The 23,379-nt window shown below is 48.7% G+C and overlaps 1 protein-coding gene across 2 annotated transcripts; it reads left to right on the forward strand.

The window, feature by feature from the left end:
* Positions 1-680: 680 nt before the first annotated feature.
* On the forward strand, positions 681-23,289 carry LOC121497202 (ILK associated serine/threonine phosphatase). 2 transcript variants are annotated; one of them, XM_041766505.1, is made up of 12 exons: positions 681-838; positions 8,201-8,266; positions 8,739-8,795; positions 11,825-11,944; positions 13,201-13,327; positions 15,460-15,566; positions 15,907-16,000; positions 16,285-16,372; positions 17,693-17,814; positions 20,783-20,902; positions 22,714-22,795; positions 22,999-23,289. In XM_041766505.1, exons 1-12 carry the CDS (start codon positions 784-786, stop codon positions 23,140-23,142), a joined length of 1,182 nt encoding a protein of 393 aa, XP_041622439.1. In that variant the 5' UTR covers positions 681-783; the 3' UTR covers positions 23,143-23,289. The 2 variants fall into 2 exon arrangements, with proteins under 2 accessions (XP_041622439.1, XP_041622440.1); XM_041766506.1 differs by having other exon boundaries at positions 795-838; positions 8,201-8,289.
* The last annotated feature ends 90 nt before the right edge of the window (positions 23,290-23,379 follow it).

Here is a 23,379-nt window from a genome sequence, read left to right on the forward strand (position 1 = left end):
GGTGGGGGAGGAAGAATCCTCTCTCCCGCCCCCGGCCGGGCTGCACCTGCGAAGACAGGTGGGGTAAGCATCCCCCGTCCCGCCCCCGCCGGGCTGCACTTACGAGGACAGGTCAGGGGGAAGCATCCCGTTCCGCCCCTGCCGGGCTGCACCTGCGAGGACAGGTGGTGGGGGAAGCATCCCCCGTCCCGCCCCCGCCGGGCCGCACCTGCGAGGACAGGTCAGGGGGAAGCATCCCCCGTCCCGCCCCTGCCGGGCCGCACCTGCGAGGACAGGTGGAGGGAGGCGCCCTACGCCCCTCGTTCTCTGCGCCGTCCGTGCTGGCGCCCGGGGCCACCTCCGCTGCTCGGTCTCCACGACGGGCCGGGAAGCAGGCCCCGCGGGGCAGTGTGAGGGCCAAGGGGCCGCGCGGCTCCGGACACCAGCCCCGCCGCGCCGCCCGCAGCCGCCTCCTGCGCACCGGACGCGCGCGGGGCGACCGCAGGAAGGGCCCGCCCCGCCGCCTGCGGGGAACGTGGCGAACGCGGCGTCGGCCCCGCCCACCCCGCGAACGCAGCCTGCGCGCACGCGCGCCGCTCCGCCCCGCCCCTCCGCGCGCAGGATTCTGGGGCGGCCGGGCCACGCCGCGCGCCGATTGGTGGAGGGCCGGGCCCGCCTCCGCGTGATTGACGGCGCCTGGGCCGCCACCGCCCCGCCGCCGCCGCCGCCGCCACTGCCGCCGCCGCTGCCGCCGCCCGCGGGCTGCGCGACCGCGACCGCGACCGCCGCCGCCCAGCCTCGGCCATGGACCTGTTCGGGGACCTGCCGGAGCCCGAGCGCTCGCCGCGCCCGGCTGTCGGTAAGCGGGGTCCGCCCGGCCGGCCGGCGAGGGGAGGGGAGGGGGGGAGGGCGGCGGCGGAGCGGGGGCCGCGCGGCCTGCCCGGCCTGCGGGGCGCTCGGGGGGGCTCGGCCGCCGCGGCCTTTGTGTGCGGGGCCCGCGCGCGCGGGGCCGGGCTGCGGGGCCGGGCTGCGGGGCGCTCCGCCGTCCTGCCCGCGCCGCCGGGCCTGCGCGCCTGGGCCTCCGCGAGCCCGGGCCCGGTGCCGCCGTCGGCCGCGTGCGCACCTGCGGGGACGCGCCGCCCCGGGGTCTCCTTCCCGAGCCGGGCCCGGGAAACTTTAAGGACGAGTTCCGATCTCCGGGCGCCCCCTCCCACCGGGCCGGGGAAGGCCTCCCGGCGGGGCTCCGAGGCTGCGTGGTCAAGGTCCCCGGGGGATTCCGACCCGCCCGCCTGCAGGAAGCGGGGGGCCGGGGGGGGGGTGGGGCGGGCAGTACTCGGGGCCTTCGCCTGCAAAGCCAAATCTGAAAGCAAGCGATTATGATCGAAACTGGCCAGAGTTAGGGGCTGCAGGAAATGCGGGGTGCCCGGAGGAGTGAGGCTTGTCGTGCGCCCAGGAAGAGTGGGGAAGGAGGCGGTGCTGGAATTGGGCCTCTGACGCTGGGAGACTTGTGATTTGCAGAGATTCTAGGTAAGGGAACCATCTGGGGGGTGCGGGGTTGGGGTGGGGGATGCTCAGTCCTCTGGCTTCCCCGCGCACACCGGCGTGGAGGAGGGGGTGAGCTTAAACTGCTTCTTTGAATTTGCAAGTTGGTCCCACCCTTGCTCCTCCGGGCTTGGACTCCGCTTGTCCGGTGTGCTGGGCCCTTATGGGGCCATTATTCCCAGTAATGGTACCGTTGCTCTTTCCCCACTTTCCACTGTGACGGTACAGGAACAGCCGAATAACTGTCTTTGAGCCATCCACTTTCTAGATTGTTCTAGTTGTAGGTAAAAACTCCGGCTTTGTGTATATATATATATATTTTTTTTTTTTTTTTCTTTTTCTCTTTCTCCCCCTTTATCCTGTTGATGGAGTATACCTTCTCTCTGAATATGTTTGGGATAGAATTTGGGTTTGCAGATGTGCCTGTAAACCTAGCATTTAAAGAAAAGAAGAAAAAAAAAAAAAACTCCCTGACTTTTTTTTACCTGGAATTAATTTGCACAGGAGAAAGGCACCCTTAGAGGATACAAAATCTGACAACTGAGGCTTACAAGTTGGTAGTTGGCAGCTTGCCCCCAAAAGCAGTGGGGAGCATAGGGCACAGCCAACCCTGCCTGAGATGCCAGGGCAGCAGAGGGGCTCCATGGTGTTCAAACCCCCCATTCCCTGGAAAGTGGATTAGTGAACCAACCGCTCCCGGCTTGTGGGAAGAGCACCGATGATGCCGTCACAGGCCCTGCTTGGCTGAGTGTATTTTTAAAAGTAGCTTTAAAAACAAAGAAGGCATGCTTTCTGAATTTGCAAGTGACAGGAAGCTGAGCGGGATAAGTACTAACGTGAGTGTGATAGAGTTGGGGTCCACTGTTATCCTGACAGGCAGTTAGTAAAAAACCGACAAGATGTGATTTAACCTGTTAGGAGTTAAAAAAAAAAAAATCATTTGGACAAGAACAGCATCTGATTTCACTACCTTGTGGGAAAAAAAAAAAGAAACGTGATTTTTGAAGAGCTAATTTAAATGCCATTCTTTGTTTCAGAAAATCGATATTGATTGATAAAAGTGGAGTAAAATGAAAGGAAAATAAGGTTGATTTCACAAAGTGGATGGGAAGATGAGGCAAAAACTGCACCATCATGACCCTCACGCATGACGTGCAGGTGCCACAAATTTCTGAGCTGATGCAGGGAACGATAAAAAACCTACTCCTTTTCACAGCCCCAGAGAAGAGTGTTTTTGTACATGTAATCAAACGGGTTTCAAATCTACTAACCCCCACCTTCTGTGACCATTCTGTAAAATAGGATTGCCCCCTCCTACTGTTAACGCAAGCTTTAGAGAGAGCACTGCATGTTGGGTGCTTAGCACAGGTGCTGCACATGGTCAGTGCTTAGTGGGTGCTAGTGCTTAGATGTTAGTATATGAGCTGTTAACTTTAACAGCTATTTAAAAGGGAAAAAATACACTCTTAACTGGATTTTGTGAGTGTCCAGAGAGAGGAACTTTCACGCGTTCAGATCACATCAAGTGTATTTTGTTCTTTAATTTTTGTTTTAAACATTCCATCTAATGTTCTTGCCTCCAAACCTCTTAATTTTTATGGTCTGAAGAAAAATGTAGAAGGAACGCGTTAATAAGTGTTTTCAGATTTTGTGCTAAATGAGTGGTTTTCACGCCAGCATTTACAGATTTGATTGTTGACTGAATCAAGTTTTTGTGTGTAATGAGTCACTTAAAAGAGGAAGTACACCCCTATCAGGAATGAAACTTTTCTGCTATAGCCTAGTCCTAACTAAAAGTGCTACATTGATGTCTTTAAGATCAACTGCTAATAATTGGTAATCCCCAAACAAGTTAAGGTGTCCTGGTTTAAAGTTGCTTTGGCAGTAAGTTGGTTTCAAGTGTTTTAGGGTGGTTCTTTCACTTACTAGGTTGATACACCACTATACTTTAAAACCAGTAGTCAGCCGTCAGGAATAAGTAAATATTGCGTGGTAGGCCATCTTCAAAATACTTCCTTCCAAAAAAAACCCCCTGGAGATCTAAATATAAAATAAAGGTTAAGATGTTAGAAGAAAAAAACAAAACACTAACTGTAAAACTTCAGAGATAAGGAAAAAAAAAACTCATGAGAAATTAAAACGGATTTAACTCATGTGAAAATAAAAATTTCTGCAGGACAAAATGCCACAAAGGCAACAGACAAAATAACTTTGTAGGGGTGCCTGGGTGGCTCAGGTGCCTCGACTTAAGTCATAATCCCAGGGTCCTGAAACAGAGCTCCCCATTGGGCTCCCTGCTCGGAGGGGAGTCTACTTACCCTTCTCTTTCTCTCAAATAAATAAAATCCTTAAAGAAATAATTTTGTACGCATTATGAATGATCCCTAATAAAGGAAAGTTTCATACACATTAATAAAAAGACACCTAACCCATTTGAAATTGGCAAAGGCTGTATCCTGACAGTTTATGGAAAAAGAAATGCAAATGAGCAGCAGCCAGGACAAGTGCTTAGTTTCCTCAGTCACAGAGGAAAGGAATAGCAAATCACTAATGCACTGTGTGTTCACCAATCAGATTAAAAATTGGCAGCATGCTGGTGAGGATGGAGAGAAACGGCCGTTCTTACCGAGTGTGTTGGGAGTGGACACTACCACCCTTTTTGGAAACACATTTTGGCATCTATCACATTTAAACCACTCATACCCTTTGACCCAGTAGTCTAGCAGATTAAGGATATATGTCTAAGGTTGTTTACTGTGGCATCATTGTCATGTGAGAACCTGGCATCAGCCTACGTGTCCATCCCTAAGGGAATTGGACAATGAGCGGCAGTGCCTCCCACACAGAACAGTCACAGAGCTGTTGGGCCCAGACGTACTGGCCTGGAACATGCCCTGAGGGCTTACATGAACAGGGTTATATGGAGAGTGTTGTGTAGTACGCATCTGCCTTTTAAAAATTAAAATGCACATACACAAGTGCATTGGCTCAGAAGAAAGAAACACCTGTTACTTTAGTGGGGAAGTGGGCTCTTTTTCTAAGGCCTCTATAGTGTTTAGAAAAGAGGTATTGCTTTTGTAGTTGAAAAAAATACAGGTATAAAGGACAGTTAAGGCAAAATACTTATTGTACCTACCAATACATGGTATCTGTATTAGTACAGCTGACATGAATATGATCAACCCAAGAGTATTTTTCTCAGCGTGGTGTATAGCTTTCAGTAGACTTAGCTTCAGAACATGGATAGGTCAAAACAAAACTGAGACGAGGTTAACTGTAATGAAAAATTGTCTTCAGTCTTGTTTCATTCTTTATTTGGGTCTTATATTTAGAATTTGAGGGGCCTTATTCCAGAGTTTTGGGTCCTAGTGCCACTGTGTCTAATTTTGCAGACCCAAATACTTTGGATTGCTATTTATCCAAAATGGAATGTAAGGTTCTGGCTAATCAGAAGTTTCCATTATAACATCTATCACTTACAGATTTATATTTTAAGATTTCATTTTTAGGTAATCACTACACACAATGTAGGGCTAGAACTCACAACCCCAAGATCAAGAGTTATATGCTCTACTGATGGAGCCAGCCAGGTGCCCCACAGTTTTTGTTTTTGTTTTTAAGAATCCAAATATAAGCTATTCTAAGTGATCTTTTCAATAATGCAAAAAGTATTTCAGAGATCAGCAGCCTTGGGATTATCTTTGTAGGATTGTTGGAGCAGTTGAGTGAGATGGTATGTGGAAGCAGTGTGGCACCTCGCAAGAGCATGGATGGAGACTAGGATGCCTGGATTTGACTGCCCAATCCTCACTGGCTCTCCTTCAGTTTCACCTGAGTGCCTCAGTCACCTCTTCAGAAAGGAACAGTAATAATAGTACTCAAGGATTCAGTGCATTAGAAATGTGTAGAGCACTGGAATAGGGCCTATTTTTAAGAGCCGTTCTTAGATGTGATCAAAAAAATGAGATGATCTAGTGTTTAATTGAAATAGCACTCAGAGTATTCCAGAGCGAGTGAGAAGGAGTGGGGAGGCTCATTCGACTCAGTATGAGGAGATGGGCCACTGTCTGGGGATGGTGCTCAGATCGGGGCACTATTTCAGAGTTGTAGCCAAAGGACAGAAGCCAGAAGCCAGGCTGGTGCTAAGCTGGAAGCTCTGGGTGAGGAATGCTTGCAAGAACTGAAAGTGTAAAAAAAAAAAAAAAAAAAAAAAAAGAACTGAAAATGTATTACCTGGGAAGGAGGACTTCCCCCTTGGATATTGGCAGTGGAAAGACGATTTAGATGGATAGTTTAATTCGAAAATTAAACTCTGACCTGGCCCAAGTGGTGGAAAGGTTGATTGCTATTCAGGTTGGACTCCTCCCTGTGATGTTCTCTCTTCCCAAATGCCTGGCTCTCTGGCCCCACTGAGGTGCTTGCTTTGCATCATCCCATATGGGGTTGTTGTTTGTTTAAGAATTTATTCATTCGAGGAAAAAAAAAAGACTTTATTCATTTGAGAGTGTGCAGCAGGAGGGACAAGCAGACTCCCAACTGAGTCTGGAGTTGGAGCCCTCCCAACGCAGGACTAGATCTCAGGATGCCTGGATCATGACCTGAGCGACAGGCAGACTCTTAACCAACTGAGCCACCCAGGCGGCCCTCCCATACAGTTGTGAGTCTGTAGGAGAATGGGCGTTTGATGTTTACACCTACTTTGGTTTGGGTTCCTCTTGAAAGTGCCCTGCTAGAATATTAGGGATTCTTGGAGGAGGATTACAGAGTAAGTGGTCATTCTAAATGCCATTCAGTGTCCTCGTGATGCTGCTGTTTGAATACCTCCTGTAGAGTGTTTATATCACTTGTGAGAAAAATGAAAGTATTTGTAGTTATTTAGTTTGGGAAATCCTGAGGGATGACAGTATAATTTCATGGAGTAGAAATTTCCCATTTGAATTAGGGTATACAGCAGAAGAGTTACTTTTTTGTTCAATCAGGAATTTATCAGATATTTAAGAGACTTGACTTAAAAACTCTGGAAGAACTTTTTCCTTGGAGTTTCTAAATTTTAATTTAGATTTTTGTGTTTTTTTTTTAATTATTATTTTTTTAAGTATGCTCCATGCCTAGTATGGAGCCCAGCGACAGACTTGAACTTATGACCCTGAGATCAAGACCTGAGCTGAGATTACGAGTCAGACACCTAACTGACTGAACCACCCAGGCATCCCTCCTTTTTTGTTTTTAAAAGAGTAGAATTGAGGGCACCTGGATGGCTCAGTTGCTTAAGCACCCAACTCTTGATTTCGCCTCAGGTCATGGTCTGAGGGTTGTGGGATCGCCCTTTGTAGGGCTCAGCGCAGAGTCTGCTTGTACCTCTTCCTCCGTTCCACTGTGGGCATGTGCTCTCTCAATATGTTGAAATAAAGCCTTTTTTTTTTTTTTTAAGAACTGAAGAATTGATACCCAGCTCATTTCTACATAGAGGCAAAAGGTCACTGTAGATGAGCCTTTTGGAGCATACAGTTGAACTGGTTTTTAAATGAGTCCATTTCTATACTTGAGCTCTAAGGAACAAGAAGTGGGGCAAACTTCATAGGATGGGCCTGCGCATGCCTGCATCTTCAGCCCTTTGTTTCCCCCCATGTTCCTGTGTACCAATTCATATATTTAATAGCTGAAATAGAAATTTTGGGGAAAGCTTGGAGAATAAGGAATGGTGGTTAGATTTTATGTGGAAAGGGATAATTGAGTATAAAACTTTGCTTTATATTTTTGTGTATGTTTGTACTATGTATATTTATGTTTATACACACCAAAAGAGGGTGTAAACCTTGAGGTTTTTATTTATGTATTTATTTTTAAGATTTTACTTATTTGGGAGGGAGAGAGAGCATGAGCAGGGGGTGGGGCAGAGGGAGAGGGAGAAGCAGGCTCCCCTCTGAGCAGGGAGCTGGACGATGTGGGGCTCCATCCCAAGACCCTGAGATCATGACTTGAGCCGAAGGCAGACACTTCACCGACTGAGCCACCCAGGAGCCCTGGTCTTCAGGTTTTTAGATTTAAAAATTCCCCTGGCTTTCTCCTGAGTTTATCTTGGAGTATCTGAAATTCCTCATTTTCTCCATAGGTAGTAATTGAAGTGGGCACTGTGCTGGGGATGCTACATCCACACAGATTTGCTTCCATCAGCCTCTCACCTTCTCTGTGCTCATTTGTTTGAGATCCTCGTGGGTGGTTTGTTCAGAATGCTCTTAAAATCCAACTTTTAATACCATAGATCTTTGGTCAGGCAGAGAGACCTCTGTCTCTGACTTTTTGTCTTGAGGGACCAAATAATTGTCTTCTTGCTCTAGAATCAGTATTTTTCCCCCCCAGGATTCATTTTTTTGAAAAAATTTTTCGATGTTTGTTACTTGCAGGAAGGAAATTATGGAGAAAAATACTTGTTTTTCTCAAAATACCCAGTGACCCTTCAGATGCCTTTGTGTCGTCTTTCACTACGTTTATGTTAACTCTAACTGTTGGAAGCAAATGTTCATACTAAGTAGCTGCCAAGAAAATACTTTTTAGAATTTTGTCCAAGAAGGAGGAGAAAATTTGAATTTAATAGCAAACATCTTAAAAGACCTCCCCCTTTGAACACCTGCCCTGGCTGGTGACCAAATGCTTTTTAAGTAGGCGCTCTGTGTTCTAGGCAAAGAAGCTCAGAAAGGACCTCTGCTTTTTGATGACCTGCCTCCGGCCAGCAGTACTGACTCAGGTACAGTCTTCAGGCTCTCCCAGGTGTGTGTCAACGTGTCATCCTGGGGTTGTAGTTGTCTGAATCTTTCTCCCTTTCCCCCATTTTCAACACACAGATGTTTTAGGTGTTGGACTGTCTTAAGTTTTGAATCCATGGCATCAGGTAAGGCAGAAAAATCTGCTAGTCGCTAGCCCTGAGAAACTGCGTTAAAGTGTTGAGCAGTTTTCTCTGGTTCATTTGAGTGTTTATTTTACTAGCTGAAATAAGACTTAACTCTTTCAGGCAGATTTTTGTTTCCTTTGAATTGAGAGGACCTTTAAATAAAATAGGTTCAAGATCTTATTTACCGAGGTATGAGTTGCCATTGGATTGACACGAGAACTTTTGAGTTTATTTCAATGACCTGCATAGGTGTCCTGGTGGGATGGATTCTGAAACTTAAGCCTCACCCAGGTTTTGTGGGCTCACTAAATGTTCTGCTGTGTTTCAGGGTCAGGGGGACCTTTGCTTTTTGATGATCTCCCACCAGCCAGCAGTGGCGATTCAGGTAAGTGGTAGGGAAAAAAATTCAGTGTGCTGATGGAAATAGTGCATAAAAATTTTATTCTTATGTAAAATGTATTTATTAATAGATTTTTAATAGGGTTTAGTATGACAGTATAGCATGAGATTTATTAAAATAAATACATAGATACCATCAGGTGGAAGCAAAAAGAATACCTGCATCAGTTTTTGGTGATTATTTTTTACTTGGGGCTCAACCTCTTGCAAATAACTTTAAAAATTAAGAATTTAGTCATTTTGAACTTTGTTATTGATGTTAAAAAAAAAAAAAAAAACCAGAGTCTGCCTCTTCCACTGTCTGTTCCTGACAGACTTAAATATATTCAGCAGAAGTATCTAAATATATGAAATAGTTAAAATATGTTTAATATCCCTGAATCTGTAAATAAGGATGGTATTGTCTTTCATGACACGTACATTAAAAAAAATTCTGATTTTTTTTTTTTTTTAAATTCTGATCTTTAGAAAATAAATCTGAATGACAGTGGTTTAGTGACTGGCACAGACCCTGTGCAGGAATTTTCTTGAAAGTCAAGGCTTTAGTTGATTATTTCTAGTCAGTCCTTATACTTCTCTGTATTGATTGGATTTTGTTTTTGTGAAGCCTATAAACATTGGTTCCACCTGTTTCCATAACATCCCAGTTAGGTAGAGGGAAGTTCCAGGTAGGTAGAGGGGAAAACAGGAGGTTCCTGTCTGTTGTCACAGTGATGGATCTGTTCATCCATGTGGACACACTGGGAGCTTCTCACAGGGAATTCCCCTGGTAGGGGCAGGGCAGGAGGTGCAGGATGGGAGTGTAAGGGGGAAACGGGGAATGCAGGCTATTTTCATATGCAGTTCTCTTCAGGTGTAAGAACCTTCTTTATGTCATTAAGTGGAATACGTGCTGCCTTTCTTTTTTTCTTTCTTTCTTTCTTTTCTTTTTTTTTTTTTTTTTTTAAGATTTTATTTATTTATTCATGAGAGACACGGTGGGGGGTGGGGGCGCAGAGAGGCAGAAGAGAGAGAAGCAGCTTTATGCAGGGAGCCTGATGTGGAATCCCGGGACTCCAGGATCATGCCCCAGGCCGAAGGCAAGCACTCAGCCACTGGGCCACCCAGGGATCCCCACATGCTACCTTTCAAGTAGATTTTTTTTTTTATTTATTACATAAAAATCATCAGGATTAGTCTAGATTGTCTAAATTAAATTAGGAAAAGTTCCTGTATTTATAAAAAAGTTATTATAATCATCTTGCATAAGAATTCTCAGGTTTTCAGGGCTGTGTATCCATACTAAAGCAGTACAGCATTCTCACAGAGTTAAGCCTAAAGCCTTCGCAATAAAGGCAGTATCCTTTTTTTTTTTTTTTTTTTAAAGATTGTTTGTTTATTTGAGAGAGAGCATGAGTTGAGGAGATGGGCAGAGGGAGAAACAGACTCCCTGCTGAGCAGGGAGCCTGATGGGGACTCGATCCCAGGACTCAGATCATGACTTGAGCCCAAGAAGATGCTTCACCAACTGAGCCACCCAGGACAGTATTCTTATAATGAAAGTTAATGTGAAAGTTAACGTGTGCAAACAGGGCTCCTAACAGATTTAACACAAGACAGTAAATGTACCGTAGCTATGCCTTAGTTCTTCACAGGGCAAAAGACAGTCAACTAGTAACAACATAGAAGATTTCAGCACCATTATTAATGAGCTTGATTTTTTTGGCTATAGAATCTAACCTTGCATCCAATATATTGGATTTCTTGAGAAGACATAGTCACTATTTGCAAAAATCGACTACATTCTAGACCATAAAGTAAGTGCCATGAGGAATCGATTTCATATACAGACCATATTCTCTGACTACGTTGTAATTCAATCAGGAGTCAACAACAAAGCTATAAAAAGTTCTCTGTTTTGCAAGTTAAAAGAGAGGAAGATTGTTTTACATACATACTGGGAAAGCAGGAACAAACAGTAAGTGACAGGAGGCCACTAGAGAGGCCTCTGGGGGAAAGTATGGGAACATCCGTGAACTTTTCTCAGTTAATGTGCCTGATTATGTGGGACAGGACATATGTGTTATGTCCTACTGTTGCAGACACCTGTCCTTTTGCAAGTAATTGACTTTTCTTGAGGGCAGGGACATTTTCTTCCCTTTTTCCTCAGTGCCCAGAAATGTCTGGCAAAGAATAGTTGAATAACGGTTGCCTGCTTTTGTACTGAAATGCAGAGGATACTTAGAGCCCTTTATCATGACGGTGGCTGCCATTTTTTGGATACATGATGAACCAGGCACCGTGATAAATGCTTTACACACCTGTCCCCGTCGGCTTTAAAGCCACCCTCTGAGATGACAGTACCCTCCCTGTGTCACAGATGAAGAAACTGAGGCTGGAAGGTTGAGTAGCTTGCCTTGAGGGCACACCTCTCTGAGCAGCTGAGCTGAGATAAAATGAGACTTTTCTCCTTCCGAAACGGGTGCACACTGCAGGTGCCCCTAGCGTTGTTTGCAGTACACATTCATCCCTCTGCAAGCGTGAATGGGTTTAGCAGTCGTGTTTTGCCTTTCATGATACCAGGAGTTCTCAAAGCCTGACATTGACCTCATTTTAACCCCCTTTTGGGATGTACTATTTTTTGACTTGTTTAGGATGTGTCACTTGGCAGATCTTGGAAACTTCCCTGTTTGTAAATGAGAGCCTGTGGATATGAGACATCATATGCATGCTGCAGCCCCAATGACATGGGCTCTGTGTTTTACCACGGAGAGCCCTCCCTTGCAAGTCCCGTCACAGTTGGTCTGGGCAGGACCTGGATCTTACCCTGTGGTGCCACGCCCCCTCCTCCTGTGAGGGCCCTGAGCACACGCCCCCCCCCTTCAAAGTCAGAGCAGTGACCACTGTGCCTGCCTCTCTGCCCGCGCTCGCGCACCACGTTCTGTTGTCTCTTGGGTTGGGGTGGAGTTTGGGCTGCCAGGGACTGTTTCTACCCATCTACAGCTGTGGCTCTGTCTGGCTTTTCTTTGTGTCTAGGTCCTCTTGACACATCGATGTCCCAGACGGTAAAGAGTGAAGGGAAAGGAGCAAAGAGAAAAGCTTCTGAAGAAGAGAAGAATGGCAGTGAAGAGCTTGTGGAAAAGAAAGTTTGTAAAGGTTTTCAGACAGTTTGAAAACAAATGTATTAGACTTCATATTTTAAAACAACCCAGAGCAAAGTTGAGCTCCGCTTTCTGATTTGTGGCGCTTCCTTTTTGTGTCTCTGTTTGAGAAGCTGGTGGGGCTTTCTCTTTGCAAACAGATTTCCAAGTTTACTCATGCTTCCTCTCTTTCCTTTCCCTGTTCATCCTTGACCCTACCTTTGGTCAGACATGAAACCTGCATTTGTTCCTCAGGGGTGAAAACACTGAGGTTGTTTGACTTGACCATCTCTAACTGTTCTGTTATTTTGCACCCGCTTTCTCCCAGGCTCCCTCTCTGTTCACAGCATGTGGACAAGCACTTTGAATTCTGTGGTTAGCTTAGCAGGCAACTTCCCAAGAGAGAGCCTGAGGTTAGAAAGAGCAGTCGAAATTTGTCATCAGCTTTGTAACTTGTCAGTAGAGAAGATCAGTGAAAGAGAGGTGGCTGTGGATGTTCACACTGTACCAGGCCACTTTCTCCTGTGCCCCCAGAGATCTGAGACAAAAGCCATAGGCACACTGGCCTGGCAGGTGTGCGACAGGGTTATTACTATTACTAGCTCAGTGTAAGGGTGGGTCTTCACCTTGTCGCTGCCCATTGGATCAAAAGCACTGTGCCCTACCAGCAACGGCTCTGTGAAAAGTGTCCACTTTAGTATTTACATGGCCCTAGGGTGTCTGAAAATGAGCTTAGCCTAGCCATTAAATACAAATAGGCTGCTGTGCCTCCTGTGGGCTCCTTTATCCTTCTCTTCCTTGGAGTAGAAGTACCTATCTTATCATTGGCTCAAATTCTTTACCAGCCTCAGGCACAGAAATCAATATTTTCAGATGTCCAACAGGGCATTTCAGATAAACTCTACTTCCTGGCATTTCCCTCAACTAGGCTGGTACAGAATTCCTTGCCCCGGTTCAGGATGACAGCACATTCCTTGCTCTGGTACTTTGACTTAATGCCTTAGCCAGAGTTGTTTGTACTAGTGTGCTGCCCTCTGCTGCCTCCTCTTCATTGTTGAGCTTTGGAGACTGTCCTTGTCCAACAGTGGTCTGATTTTAGTCAGAGGCGTGCAGCTAGGGATGTAGCAGGCTCCAGGGGTACAGCTTATTTATGTGCGCAATTAGGACGTGACTGAGTGAAACAGCCAGAGTTCCCTCTCATTTGCTCTGGGGCTAGGGCTTCTGGAGGGAAGAGCACAGTTTTGTATTGGCTTTTTGTTTTGTTTTCCTTAGCCTCCTCAGTGATCTTTGGTTTGAAAGGCTATGTGGCGGAGCGGAAGGGTGAGCGGGAGGAGATGCAGGACGCCCACGTCATCCTGAACGACATCACGGAGGAATGTAGGCCCCCATCGTCCCTCATGTGAGTGTCCATGCTCCAGCAAGCCTGCTTGGCATAAGTCTCTGTCCTGACTGGAGGTTTGGACCGTGCTCAGTTTGTATTCATTAGAAAGAATGTCATTTCACTGGGACCCGCTGGGTTCGGTGTCAGTAGTTCTCAGAAGGGGTTGATTTTGCACAGGACTTCCCCTCCTTGGCATTTTTGGGTGTCAGGTGGAGGGGTGTGCCACTGACATCTCCTGGGGGGGGGGGGGCTCAGGATGCTGCTAAATGTCCCACAGTATGTAGAACAGCCCCGCAGAAGAGAACTGTGCAGCCCCAGGTGTCATTCCTGCTGAAGTTGAGAAAACTGTTAATGGGAGAGGACTCTCCACCTTGTGGGTCTTTGGGGCGTGGTATTCTTCATCAGTATCTGAAGAGCCTCCAGCAGGGAGTATTCTTATTCTGTGAGCCAGTAGGTAGAGTGGGAAGCTGCTAATTACAGCCGCTTGTGGGAATCAAGGATTGCTGGTATAATAGGGCCCCGAAAGAACAAAAAGCAGAAATGGCGTCAGGGAGAAGAAAACCAGTGAAAAATTTCCTGCAACTGTACAAACTCAAGTGAAGCCTTTGAATAAGCTGTGTTAGGCATGGAGGAAGACAACCAGAAGGTAGGACATGAAGGTCTGTCCTACCCAGGTAGGTTAGCATGCGTTATATATTCACGTACAGTAATGTGTGTGCTACACAGTTACATAGTGTATACCCCAGCAGGTCTCCATAATCACACAATCAGTATGTTACGTTCATTAACTGACACTAGTTGGTCATCAGCATACAGTGTGCTGGAGCCTGCAGGATACCTGGTCATGTGCGGAGGTGACTGTTGTTAGGCTGCCACTGCTCACCTGGAGTATGCTTCGGAGTTACTTTAGAAGCCAGGAAAGGGACTGGTAAAGAGCCCCAGGGGAGTGGATCTAATGGGATCCCTAAACCACCCCCAGCAAGTACCATGCGTGTAAGAGAACTGTTCTGGCTTAGGAACCAGGTGAGGTTTTTCTCTCATGGCACATGTCTCTGTTGAAAAGGAACTTGAAACATGTTTAAAAAAGCAACTGTGGGATAAATGTCATTTCTCATAGGCATTTTTATTCTTCTCAGAACAGTTCAAATCATTAATAGCATTTATTTCATACATGCACGTTTTCTGGCAGAGTTTGGAAGGGGAAAAGGGATGAGTGGTAAAATGGACCTCCGGAATTAAATGTTGAATCAGTCTAACAATTCTGGAATTACCCTCTGCTCTCCTAGAGGTTTTTCTTTGTCTTGGATCAGTAATTGTTTATCGATGTGTTAGCATTTAAAACTAAATCTGATTTAAATAGAAAAAAGCTCTCATCTTCACTGAAAGTTCAGTTCATAGGTCTTGATTTATGCAAAAAAAAGTGAGTCTTTAACTTTGTTTTATTTTTAAGATGTTTTAATTTTTATTTTTAAGTAATCTCTATATTCAACATGGGATTCAAATCCACAACCCTGAGATCAAAGAGTTGCATGTTCTTCTGACTGAGCCAGCCGGGCACCCCAATTTTTGTGAGCGCTAAACCGCTGTGCCACCCAGGGATCCCTGTGATTTTTTTAAATTAAAAGTTAAAAATGTGGGTCTGCTGGCTGACTCAGTCGGTGGAGCATGTAACTCTTGATCTCAAGATTGAGTTGAAGCCCCAAGGTGTAGAGTTTACTCAAGTAAATAAATTTTTAAAAATGAGAATACCATGAAAGTTATTTCAACATTTGTCTCTGTTAATGCTGTGTCCTTTTTTTTCATTTGTGACAGTGTGGTGTCTTACCAGAGGATATCCTTTGTGTCATTAATGCTCATTGTTTGAGATCAGATTTATAGGCCTTGGGGCGCCTGGGTGGCTCAGTCAGTGAAGCGTCTACCTTTGGCTCAGGTCATGATCTCAGAGTCCTGGGATCAGGTCCCATATCTGGCTCCTTGGTCATCGGGCAGCTTGCTTCTCCCTCTCCCTCTGTCACTCCCCCTGCGTGTGGGTTCATGCGTGTACTCATTCTCATAAGTAAATAAAATATTAAAAAAAAAAAAGATTTAGAGGCCTTAGTGGAGAGGGGAAATCTTTGTGAAGATCTCTAACCATCGGTTCATTCTTCCAGTACTCGGGTTTCATATTTTGCTGTTTTTGATGGACATGGAGGAATCCGAGCCTCAAAATTTGCTGCACAGAATCTGCATCAGAACTTAATCAGGAAATTTCCTAAAGGTGTGATGAGAACAGAATCGGTTTGTGTTTGTCTTGGTGTTTGTCGTCTGTGTAACTTGGGGAGACGAGCCATGTGGGAGAGTCCCCAGTGGTCTCTGAAGGTGGGGCCGGGGGGAATGGGTCCCGAGGTGAGCAGGTGGTGGACGTGCAGGGTGCTGGCACAGGACTTGTCCTCGTGGTGGCACCTTGCGTGGAATGTCTGTGTGTGAGGAGGCTGCTAGGTGGACCCTGCCTTGCCAGTGAGGACGTAAAGATATTCTTGGTCACGGAACAAAAACAAAATGGCAGCAAGAGCAGAATTTCCTCTTAAGAATGTGTTGTCTTGTTCCTTCTGTGATAGGAGATGTAATCAGTGTAGAGAAAACCGTGAAGAGATGCCTTTTGGACACTTTTAAGCATACTGATGAAGAGTTCCTTAAACAAGCTTCAAGCCAGTAAGTGTGGCCCCATAAAGACGTGTGAGTGGTGTCTGTGTGTCTATGTGTGGTTTTCCTTAAACACAACTTAGGTCTTCTGGCAGTTTAATACAGTGCTCACTGTCTGAAAAGTACCTAGCCTGCGTAAGCTCTCGTAACTGTTAACTAGATCTGAAACAGTCTGAAGTTATCAAACCTTCCATGTTGAAGCATAAAAGACACTGAGCAGTCAGCTCTGGAAGTGAGTCTCGACATTGGTGGCCTGTTGGTGGTGACTATACTTCTGATGTGTCTCTCTCCAGGAAGCCTGCCTGGAAAGATGGCTCCACTGCCACGTGTGTTCTGGCCGTAGACAACATTCTGTATATCGCCAACCTGGGAGATAGTCGGGTACGTGGCTCTGGAGCTCCCTGAGAGAGCGGCACACTCCCCGGGCGGCCCCTCGGCCAGCACGGGCGCAGCAGGATGGGAGTGCTGGCTGGGTTGAAGTCTGTGTGCGTGTGGGGCTACTACTGGCCCTTCTGCAGAGTCCACTATCTGGGTGGGGGACCAGCAGCCACGCACGCTTAAGGCAGTTTGTTCTCTGGCACGCTTAGGCCCTGTGAAGTGTGTGTACACTCTGTCTCGGTGCTGTGGGCCATCGGTCTGCAAATCTCAAATATTTTTCAGCTGCGTCTTTCCGACCTCAGACAATAATAAATGTAAAGGATTTACCCTTGCCCCTGAAAATAATTGTGATTTCAGAAAGTCAAAAGTAGCTGGAGAAGTGCTAGGTGATGTGCCATTTGTCCAGAGCCCAGGCCACTTGGCCAAGAGAGGAAAACTCAGGTCTGTTTGCCGCTGGTGACCCCGTGTTCCAGCCAAGTTGTGGAGAATGATGTAAAGCTGGAGGGTGACACCCTACAGCCTGGCTCCCCTCATCACCCCCCTTCAGACCTGACCTTCATTTCTGTTGCCACGTTGAGCGAGCCTCGGGCTTTGTCAGCAGTCACAGTGACGAAGTGACCTTTCCCACTTTTCAGGGGCCATCTGCAGACCTGCTGTCCCCACCCACATCTTATTAGAGTGACTTATAAATAAATGTCAGCAGTGAAATCACAGGTAGTCCCTGTGCCTAGTGGGTCTTTATTCTGGTGATTTTCTGGTGGACGATCCTGGGTGCACGTGTTTAGACTAACAAATAGAATGAGGAATACCAGGGGGGAAAGAAAAACTTTGGAGTCCGATCCATGATTGTATCCTGGCTCTGCTCCGTGACTATTGTCGGGGCCTCGACTTCCTCCTCTGTAAGACTGAGGTTTTCCCAGAAGTGCCCACAGGACAGATGTGGCGGTGGGAGAGCACAGAGGTGCACTTGGTCAGCATACCCGCCTGCCCCCATCTTTGCCTCCCCTAGACTCATGGAATAGTGCCACCTGGAGGGGCTCTGATGCTCATCAGGTGGCTGCCTTCTGTGTCCCAGGTGAGGAGACAGCAGCCCACGGTGGGGGAGCCGCTGGCTATGCTCAGCCAGTGGTGCTGTCCCCAGACTTGAGATGCAGACCAGCCAGGGCTTCTCTCCTTGACTCCTGTGACACTTGCCGTGACATTTCTTGATCCTCCGAACTGGTGTTTGTCAACAGGAGACTAAATCTGAAATTCCATTGTTAAAGCTTTGTCTTTACCTGGTAACTTTGAATTTCGTGACTGTCGTAATCTCCATGTTCCCAGGCAATCCTGTGCCGCTTTAATGAGGAGAGTCAGAAGCATGCAGCCTTAAGCCTCAGCAAGGAGCATAATCCCACACAGTACGAAGAGCGAATGAGAATACAGAAGGCTGGAGGAAACGTCAGGTGACGGGGACTGGCGGGCACCCCAGGGGAGGAGGGCCGGCCCCTGTAAGAGTGGCTGTGGGACCTCTGAGGGTAGAACCTTCCATGTTACGCAGTCTGCAGTGAGATGGGACGGTTCGAGGTCTAACCTGGGGAAGCAGGTGAATGGATGTTGCAGGATTTCACATTATGTCCAAGTGGCAGCAGAAGAGAGTCCCAGAAACATGGCTCCCTGCATTCGCAGAAGAGGCGGCCTGCCTCAAATCCAAGTTCTCCATTTGCAACATTTTCTCTGTGCATAGGAACCTTCTTAAATGCTATTCATTTGTCACAACTGAATAAGCTACAGTTTTAGGCAAATTCTCCAGAGAGAAAATCTGAAGTGCTGAAGACAGTAGCTCTTTGTAGCGCGTGCAGACCGTCTCTGGGCTTCCTGGCACAGAGGGCCCTGCTTAGCCGGCTCTGTGTGCGGCCCCGTCTCACCTCCGGACGTCTCTGACGGCCACGTGCCTGCCCTGGTTTAGACGTGCCGGGCCTCTAAGGTAGCTGACCCAGGCTAACGTCTTCTGTACCGTAGGAGAATTGCACTTCAAGGACATTGCGCTAGGAGTATGGCCACAGTGTCTTCTGGGTCATTTTATAGTTTGGCCATTCGGGTGTCATGTTCTGTTGGGACGAGTGAGCAGTAAGGTAGCCACGTGAGACCGCACTTGCTTGTCCTTGGAAACGGCTTCTCCCCTGTGGTCCATTGTTGCTGCTCCAGGCGATTCTGGCCAGTGGTGCCAGCGGCTCCCTGGAAAGCAGGCAGGACTCTTGGAGTTTGTTCAGAAGTTTCTCATAGCTTTACAATTCTGCTTTCACCTGAGCTCTGTGGAAAGATTTTGACATTGACCATCCTGTGGCCGACAGTAGGGTCGGCTGTGTGGCAGCTACTGTTTGCCAGTCCACACTAACCACAAGCGGGGGGCGGGGGGTTGCCTCAGAGACGTGCTTTGACCGCCTGGCTTTGGATGGGCCCCTCACGGCGCTCTGAGCCCCAGGGCCGGGCTCTGGTCCATCCCTCGCCAGAGGCCAGGGCGGCCAGCCTGCTTGGTCTTTGCCTCCACACTCTCCCACTTGGATTATTAAAACAATTCGTCTGAAAATTTTTCAACAAAAAATTTGAAAGAGTGAAACATTACCCTACCAACAGCCTAGGTTCAATAGTTAACAGTTTGTCCTGTTTGTGTGGGTGCGTGAGGCAGCCTGCGTGACGTGAAGCTGGGCCCGCAGACGCAACCCCCCAGGAGAGGATGACTGGCGGTTGGATTCTCTCTGGCCTCGCCTAGATCCCTGCTCCCCCACCTGCTCTGCCGTGTCTTTGTCTGAACCCAGCCTCCGGCCTGCTTTCATGTACCTGGCCTTGCGCCCTGCATGGCTCGGCCGGGGGTGGAGGCCTGTGGTGGTGCGGGGCCACCGGTGTCCCATCTACCTGCAGTCTCTCAGGAAAAGTTGCTCGCGTGTGTTTCCTCTCCTCCAGGCTGGAACACTCGGGCACAGCGTGGGTCAGCTTGCCCATCGAGCTCCGAGTTACATGTGGCTTCTCCTGGGTCCATGGTTCTCTGGGCTCCTGTTCTCCACAGTCCCTCCAGCGGTGCGGGGCCCACTGGGTGTGGGACTCTGCCGGGAAACAGAGGAAAGCAGCTTTCCTTCCTCAGCTCGGGAGTTGTCCTGTGCTTTCTGTACGGAGTTGCTGGCATTAGCGGGTCTTTGGGACCCGCCACTCAGTCTTTGAAACAAGGCAGGTTCATGACTCGGGTGGGGGTCCACACCCAGTACCTCCGCGCTTGGTGTCTGAACACTGAAGAGGCACTTTGTTGGCTTGTGCTTTGTGCTGCTTCCTGAATGGCCTTCACGAGGCCGAGACACACACATACACACACTCTTCAGCTCTGCTCTGTGCTCTGAACCCCTCTTGCTGTTCGCCTCAATGATTGTACTCGAGAAGATTGCTCGGCTGTCCACAGGTGCCAGCAGGTCCATCTGATGACTCAGCTGTGCCCACCGGGAGGGTGACGGGCCACAGTGAAGAGCTGGCAGCCAGGCTGGATTCTGACTCCCATGCAGTCGCTGGGACCAGTGAGGCATTTCCTGCCACACCCATCCATCCATCTAGGCTTTCTAGTGCTCCTGTTCCCTTGGGAAACCTCCACAGAGCCCCCATGAACAGCTTTGGGGTTTGCTGAGCACTCTTGTGTCCCTCGTGTGCCTTCTGTGGCTTAGACGTGACAGTCTGAGGGCCTGGGAGCTTGCAGCTGCCTGAGGTTGCAGAGCATGCAGGCCCACCTGAATTGTTCTTGGTGGCATCGGGGCTCCTCCTGCTGAGAGAACTCTGGTGACATGCAGTCCTCTTTATAGGTCGCCTCCCATCTGTGGATGTCTCATTTAAACATAGAAGAGGTAAAAGTTCAACATACAGAATATTGCAGCTAATACGTTTAAAGTAAATCCTACCCCATAGCCCAGGTGAAGAAAACCTGCTTTGGAATCTGGGAATAGTCAGTTTCAGGTGTTTTCCAAGTTTGATTAGGTGTGAACACAAACTGTCTTCTATTCCAGCTGTTGGTAGTCCTGGCTGCATGCTCAAATCACCGAAAGGAGCTTTCGGGTAAAAACAAAGCCAGGTCCCAACCCAGGCCTGTCAAGTCCAGCTTGGCTGTGGGCAGATGAGCAGCTCAGGCTGGGTGCTGCCCCGTGCCAGCCGGAGGCTGGGCTGTTCTGTCAGGGTGCCCTGGGCTGAGGTGTCCAGGACGGCGCAGATATTCATGATCTAGAGCAGTGAAGATTCAGCATAAGACACGCAGCCGTCTCTGAGGCCGAGAGAGGGCAGTGCTGGCTAATAACGCAGATGTCACAGGCTCCATCTTTCGCTCTGCTTTTGAGATTAAATTGTAAGGACTGTGAACCCATGATCTGTCAGATGGAGTCTTTGTTTTTCCCATCATTTTAGGGACGGTCGTGTCTTGGGTGTGCTGGAGGTGTCCCGCTCCATCGGGGATGGGCAGTACAAGCGCTGTGGGGTCACTTCTGTGCCAGATATCAGACGCTGCCAGCTGACCCCCAATGACAGGTAACATCACCGTACCACAGGCACAGGTGTGCGTACACGTGGTCTCTTCCCGACTTCTGGTTTGTATTCTGACTCTGGATAGGGTGGGGGCGGCCCCGTGAGGGGCACTCCCTGGGCCTGGCGGTGCAGGGATGGCCAGACTGGTTTATGCTGTAGGGGGCTCCCCAGTCAGGTGAGTGAGCACACATGTGAGTGGGTGATTCCAGCACCATATGTCAGGGGAGCACGAGGTGCTCTGGAAGGCTCGGGCCATATCCCTGGGCCTCTGGCAGAGGGAAGCCATGAAGGACGGTATGCCCCACTGCCAGGTGGATGCCAGTCCTGGAGAGTGATGGAGGAGTGACAGCAGGCAGCTCTGGGGACAGGTTGTGAAGGTCCTGAGCTCCATGCTGAGGAGTTTGGCTTTTAGCACGTGATTGGTGGAGAACCAGGGGTGGCGTTGAAGCAGAGCCAGGCTAAGTGGAGAAAGAGGTGGCCACGGTAAGCTGCCTGCAGAGATGGCACCATGCCTGGCCACAGCCAGGGCAGCCCTCAGTGAGGAGTTGTGGAAGGTTGGGGTGGGTGGGGTGGGGAGGCTCATGAGGAGCCCCTGCCAGTCCTGCTCTCTGCTGTGCCGCCTCCGCACGGCCCTGCCCATTCCGCCCCTCCCCGGTCTCCACTCCTGCCTCTGTGCAGACGCTGTTCACCTGCTCACCATGGGGTCTTGGGAGGCTTTCACCAGCCCCTCTGGTTTTCTGAACCGTGCCCCAGGCCCCTGTTGTGCGTGCTGTGCGGATTCCCCTGCTCTGGGTTGTAGCCGTGGGTTAGTGTAATGGGTCACTTGGGTCACTCAGGGTCCTCACCAAACTGGAGGGGGCAGGAGAGGCCCCCTCGGCCTTGTGCCTGCTGGGTTCCAGGCACACCATGTGATCAGCGAGGACAGAGTACCCCGTCAGAGAAGGAAGAGCAAGACCTGGGTGTTGGAGCAAAAATGATGCCTCAGCGCTGTGGGGAAGCTCACCTCCAGTCCTCCGTGGTTCACCAGGACTTCCCTGGGAGCCCAGAGGAGAGGCTCGAAAGGGAGCTAATCCTCCTGTGGAGGTAGCCACCGTCTGCCCTGGGGTCGTGGACTCTCACAGAGTGTTCCTGAGGGTTGTGAGGGCCCCAGGTCTACACGGTCACGTGGTGTTGGAAACGCAGTGTGGATTTGCCACAACACCTCATGTTTTTATTCCTGATTTTCCTTGATTTCGTCTAAGAACGTCTTGGGTTAATAATCCATCATCATATGTTGATGAACAGAAGGGTAGTTCAGTTTTGATGGGTAATACCACAGCTGTAAAAGAAATTTTTTTGAAGTAGACTCCACACCCAGTATGGAGCCCAACATGGGGCTTGAACTCAGGACCCTGAGTTCAAGACTGGAGCTGAGATCAAGAGTTGGGCACCCAGGTGCTTGGTTGTTTTTTTTGTGTTTTTTTTTTTTCTCCATACTTGTAAATGTTTTTAAGTAGTTTTCAATTTCTGTTGTAAGAGTTAAATTGGTTTTTAAAAAAAATCTTGGCTGGGGCACCAGCCAGTTTGATTTGAGCTCAGGTTGTGATCTCAGGGTTGTGGGATTGAGCTCCGCATCAGGCTCTGCACTCAGCATGGAGTCTGACCCTCCCTCCTTCCCTCCCGCCCCCACTCAAGCAAGCTCGTGCTCTCTCTCTCAAAGAATAAAGTTCCTTAGCCTTTGAGCATCTTGACAAGTATTTATTTTATTTCTGTCACCAAACCATTTTATAACGTTTGCTGCCACGACCCAGTTATATTTCTTGTCCATGTCGTAGGTTCATTCTGCTGGCCTGTGACGGCCTCTTCAAGGTCTTCACCCCAGAAGAAGCCGTGAACTTCATCCTGTCCTGCCTGGAGGTAAGAGAGCTCACCAGCGTGTGCCAGCTATGGAGCTGCGCTCGGGTTCTGGAACGAAGGTGTCCCCCGGGCCACTTTGCCGGTGTGAACCTCATGTGTGCTGCCTGCCCTGATGGCAGCCGGGGAGCAGCCCCCTCAAGGAGATGGCATCTCAGAGGGTGACCGGGATCTCCCGCTGACCGGTGCCCCTTCCTGCCCGGTAGGATGAAAAGATCCAGAGCCGGGAAGGGAAGCCCACAGTGGATGCCCGCTACGAAGCTGCCTGCAACAGGCTGGCCAACAAGGCGGTGCAGCGGGGCTCTGCGGACAACGTTACCGTGATGGTGGTGCGGATAGGGTCCCCATGAGGGCTGGCGGGGCAGCGAGGGCGCAGCAGGGCCGGGAGCGCGGCATGGTATTGACTTCACAGGTTCATCGTGTGTGTGCACATTCTGTGTGTTTCGTGTACTCCTGTGGGACTCCCATGGTTGTAAATAAAGGTTTCTTTTTTTTTTTTTCTAGTGTATTATTTTATCACATTTGAGCAATTCTTGAGCCTTCAGAGGTTGCATTTGTTTTTGAATGTGCTGTGGGTCTTTCTGTGT

Source organism: Vulpes lagopus, chromosome 8 (genome assembly GCF_018345385.1).
Source record: "Vulpes lagopus strain Blue_001 chromosome 8, ASM1834538v1, whole genome shotgun sequence".
NCBI lineage: Eukaryota > Metazoa > Chordata > Mammalia > Carnivora > Canidae > Vulpes > Vulpes lagopus.

Bases quoted from the DNA above. Each gene is read 5' to 3' on its own strand.
- LOC121497202 (XM_041766505.1), top strand. From the start codon at position 784: ATGGACCTGTTCGGGGACCTGCCGGAGCCCGAGCGCTCGCCGCGCCCG. The intron at 16,001-16,284 runs GTAAGTGTGGCC...GTCTCTCTCCAG, and splicing joins CTTAAACAAGCTTCAAGCCA to GAAGCCTGCCTGGAAAGATG. The intron at 20,903-22,713 runs GTAACATCACCG...TCCATGTCGTAG, and splicing joins CAGCTGACCCCCAATGACAG to GTTCATTCTGCTGGCCTGTG.